General features: G+C 60.1%; 1 protein-coding gene across 1 annotated transcript in view; it reads right to left on the reverse strand.

Annotated features, from left to right (window-relative positions):
* Window positions 1-3,952, reverse strand: part of VOLCADRAFT_108041 (uncharacterized protein) — a gene marked incomplete at its 5' end in the record, with an annotated part of 5,853 nt that extends 1,901 nt beyond the window's left edge. The window contains 2 exons of the mRNA XM_002958213.1: window positions 2,754-3,226; window positions 3,872-3,952. Of these exons, the coding sequence (XP_002958259.1) occupies window positions 2,754-3,226; window positions 3,872-3,952 (554 nt within the window). The remainder of the gene's footprint in view (window positions 1-2,753; window positions 3,227-3,871) is intronic.
* Window positions 3,953-4,033: the final 81 nt, after the last annotated feature.

The raw sequence follows: 4,033 nt of genomic DNA on the forward strand, positions 1-4,033 counted from the left end.
AGATTTTGTGCGCACGCAGCTGCAGCTGCATGTGTGCATGTGCATGCATGCGCTCGAACTGCATATTCGTTACCGACCCGTGGGTTTTCCTCTGCCCCGACGACGCCCTGTGGCGTCCTGCTTCCCGTATGCTAGTTTTAGCACGTGTGGAACAATTTAGGGCAGAACGATAGGTGTGATGGGAGCGACAAGCAAAGCTGTCGTGCTCAAATGGAGCGCGCTCAAATGGATGTTCGGCGACATGTTGACAACGCCACACACAAGCAACTCCACAGACTAAAGCGGGTGATGCGCATATAGACGTGTACATGATTTTTGAGGACATGACCTGGTGTATGGTCCCTTTCCTCTAAGTGGCCGCACAGCCACGGGCGGCTAATGTCCGGACACACCATCAAACATCAACCGCCTGGCAAACTGTGCTTAATCAAGCGACATAGCATATCAAAGTGCGGCATCCTCGATATGCATTCGATTACAGCGCATACAATGTCGAAAAAGCCGACAACAACTCAGAGCGGCACCGGCACCGGCTCATACAACGACGGCTCGTACAACCACTCCAACCAGCGAACAAACATTCCAAATCGCGACACGACAGCATCTCACGCAGCTGTAATATCGTGAACAACGGAAAAGAAAAACAGCTTGTCCATGCATTCCGCCTACCGTTTCCATAGCTTCAGTTCCCAATGCAGCCATCAGAAACGCGACCGTGCAACGAAGTGTGTCAACTCATGCACGGCGAAGAAATCTGTAGCACCAGGCGTCATAAAAAGGTGTGAAGGCAGCGCGCACATTGGTTGCTCCGTGTGTGTGTGCGCGCGTAGTCCGCCGCAGTGTGTACGTGACCTCCACACTGCACCCATACATGGCTTCCACGTGATGCCCCAACCGCCCAATCGGCATATCTACGCTAAGAACCCTCATACCAAAGCCTGCACCGAGGCACGGCCCATACGTTCATGAATTAAACATAATTATTCTACCTGCTACCGTCCCCTATGTAAAAGCCCTATGGACAACAAACCATATAAGCCCCCCTTTCCCCCTTTTGGCAGATGGACTGCAGCAACAGCAAACCAGCATTCGTGGGCAGCGAGAGGAGCGATAGCATACATACATGAGGTAAGGTGGGCCTGCTGGCAACACAAGAAATAGGATGCCATAGCATCTGTCGTGGGGCTACCGTCAGGGGGGATGGGTAAACATTGAAGTGGAGACCGAGGTGAAGCGGGTTGGTTATGAGGGCGGGTTTCAGGGTATCACGTTGGCCCTTCCCTGCGGCCCCCTAGCCTAATGCCGTCCTCCCCTGCGGCCCCACCTAGCCTAACGCTGTCCTCCCCTGCGGCCTCCCAGCCCAACGCCGTCCTCCCCTGCGGCCCCCTAGCCTAACGCCGTCCTCCCCTGCGGCCCCGCCTAGCCTAACGCCGTCCTCCCCTGCGGCCTCCCAGCCCAACACCGTCCTCCCCTGCGGCCCCCTAGCCTAACGCCGTCCTCCCCTGCGGCCCCCTAGCCTAACGCCGTCCTCCCCTGCGGCCCCCTACCCCAACGCTGTCCTCCCCTGCGGCCGCCCTAGCCCAACGCCGTCCTCCCCTGTGGCCCCCTAAACCCTAACGCCGTCCTCCCCTGCGGCCCCCCTAGCCCAACGCCGTCCTCCCCCTGCGGCCCCCTAGCCCATTGCCATCCTCCCCTGCGGCCCCGTAGCCTAACGCCGTCCTCCCCTGCGGCACCCCAGCCCAACGCCGTCCTCCCCTGCGGCCGCCCTAGCCCAACGCCGTCCTCCCCTGCGGCCCCCTAAACCCTAACGCCGTCCTCCCCTGCGGCCCCCCAGCCCAACGCCGTCCTCCCCCTGCGGCCCCCTAGCCCATTGCCGTCCTCCCCTGCGGCCCCGTAGCCTAACGCCGTCCTCCCCTGCGGCCCCCCAGCCCAACGCTGTCCTCCCCTGCGGCCGCCCTAGCCCAACGCCGTCCTCCCCTGTGGCCCCCTAACCCTAACGCCGTCCTCCCCTGCGGCCCCCCTAGCCCAACGCCGTCCTCCCCCTGCGGCCCCCTAGCCCATTGCCATCCTCCCCTGCGGCCCCGTAGCCTAACGCCGTCCTCCCCTGCGGCACCCCAGCCCAACGCTGTCCTCCCCTGCGGCCCCCTAGCCTAACGCCGTCCTCCCCTGCGGCCCCCTAGCCGGACGCTGACCTGCCCTACGCGGATGCTGCGGGGGGTGGATGAGGGAAGGGTGGCGGGTTTAGAGGGCAGCATTGCGCTGGGCAACACAGGGGAGGGCCGGCGCTGCCGGGGGCGGATGAGGGAAGGGTGGTGTTGTGCTGGGCAACGCAGGGGAGGGCGGCGTTGCGCTGGGCAACGCAGGGGGGGGCCGGCGATGCGGGGGGCGGATGAGGGAAGGGCGGCGCTGCGCTGGGCGGCGCAGGGGAGGGCAGTGTTGCGCTGGGCAACGCAGGGGGGGGGGCACTGCCGGGGGCAGATGAGGGAAGGGTGGCGCTGCGCTGGGCGGCGCAGGGGAGGGCGGCGTTGGTGGTGGTGGCAGCAGTGGTGGCGGCAGCGGTGGCAGTGGCAGCGGTGGCAGTGTTGGCAGCAGTGGTGGCAGTGGCGGCAGTGGTAGCAGGAGCCGTAGCAGTGGCAGCGGTGGCAGTGGCAGCGGTGGCGGCAGCAGTGGAGGCGGTGGCAGTGGGCTGGGCCGCATTCATAGTCGGTGTGTCCTCTGCCTCCAGCTGATGTGTGGCCATCATGGCCCCACACCGCTTCCCTGGGGGCTGCAGCCGCTCGAATGCAGTGGCCTTGGCCAGTTGTACAGGTGTCATTTCTGGACTTGTGGCACTCAATGGCGGCCGCTTCAGTTTAAGCTCCTTGATTGCAGAAGCCACCGGAGCAAGCTCTGCACTCCGGCGCAAAGCTTTGGCCATGGCTGTGCAGCTTGCCAGCTTCACTGAAGGTGTTGAGCTGTGTATGGCTTTGATGGCCTTCAGCCTGCAAAGGAGCATGCTGTCGTTGGTTGTATATTGCTTTAGATGTGGGCGCTCTTTCAACCACCCATGGACAACCCTCTTCAGAAGGGGGGTGGCCTGCTTCTGCACCTCCTCTGCCACCTGGTTGACCACCATCAAGTTCTGGCCGCCACCAGCCTTCCGGACCTCTGCCTCATTGGACACCAGGATGAACCTCAAGCTACCCATGCCCTCTATGAACACGGTTGTGTCCCACACTGCCCAACGCTGCATGTAGAAAATCATGGGCAACAAGGTTCGACAGTAGTTTTCAGCATGTGGTGCTATTGCTAGGTGCAGGTGCTCTTATAGGGGCAGAGGCGGATTATCTGTGTTATTGCTTGGGGGATACAAAGCAGCTGTGTGTGGTGACCATGTGGCCAGCACAGGATGCAGGTATAACGTTTGACAATCGCCATCAGTATGTGTGTGGATGTGTGTGTAAGTGTGTGTAAGTGTGTGTATGTGTGTGTATGTGTGTATGTGTATGTGTATGTGCATGTGCATGTGTGTGTATGTGTGTATGTGCGTGTGTGTGTGTGTGCGTGTGTGTGTGTATGTGTATGTGTGTATGTGCGTGTGTATGTGTGTGTGTGTGTGCATGTGTGTGTGCGTGTGTGTGCATGTGCGTGTGCGTGTGGATGTGTGGATGTGTGTATGCGCGTGTGTCTGTGTGTATGTGTGTATGCGTGTGCATGTGTGTGTGTGTGTGTAAATGGCCACATGCATGTGTTGTGTCGTGGGCCAAGTCATACTTCCACGGGACTACTAAAAGCTGAACCTGTAGCCTCTCCCACAACAAGGGTGATAATACCCTTTCATGATCTCCAAAAACAGCTGCAGAGTGGTTGTGGCCCCCAAAAGAGGACTCACTGTGTGTGGTGGGAAAGATGTGGGTAGTTTCTTCTTCTTGGCCATGATGGCCACTCTTTCATGATCACCAGCAGGACCCATAGCTATATGGATGACCACACCTTGGGGCCTTGTGGGTCAACACATAGGAGCGCAAAAGCAGATGCGATCGCAGTCAGGATA

Source organism: Volvox carteri, assembly GCF_000143455.1.
Source record: "Volvox carteri f. nagariensis unplaced genomic scaffold VOLCAscaffold_88, whole genome shotgun sequence".
Taxonomy (NCBI): Eukaryota; Viridiplantae; Chlorophyta; class Chlorophyceae; order Chlamydomonadales; family Volvocaceae; genus Volvox; species Volvox carteri.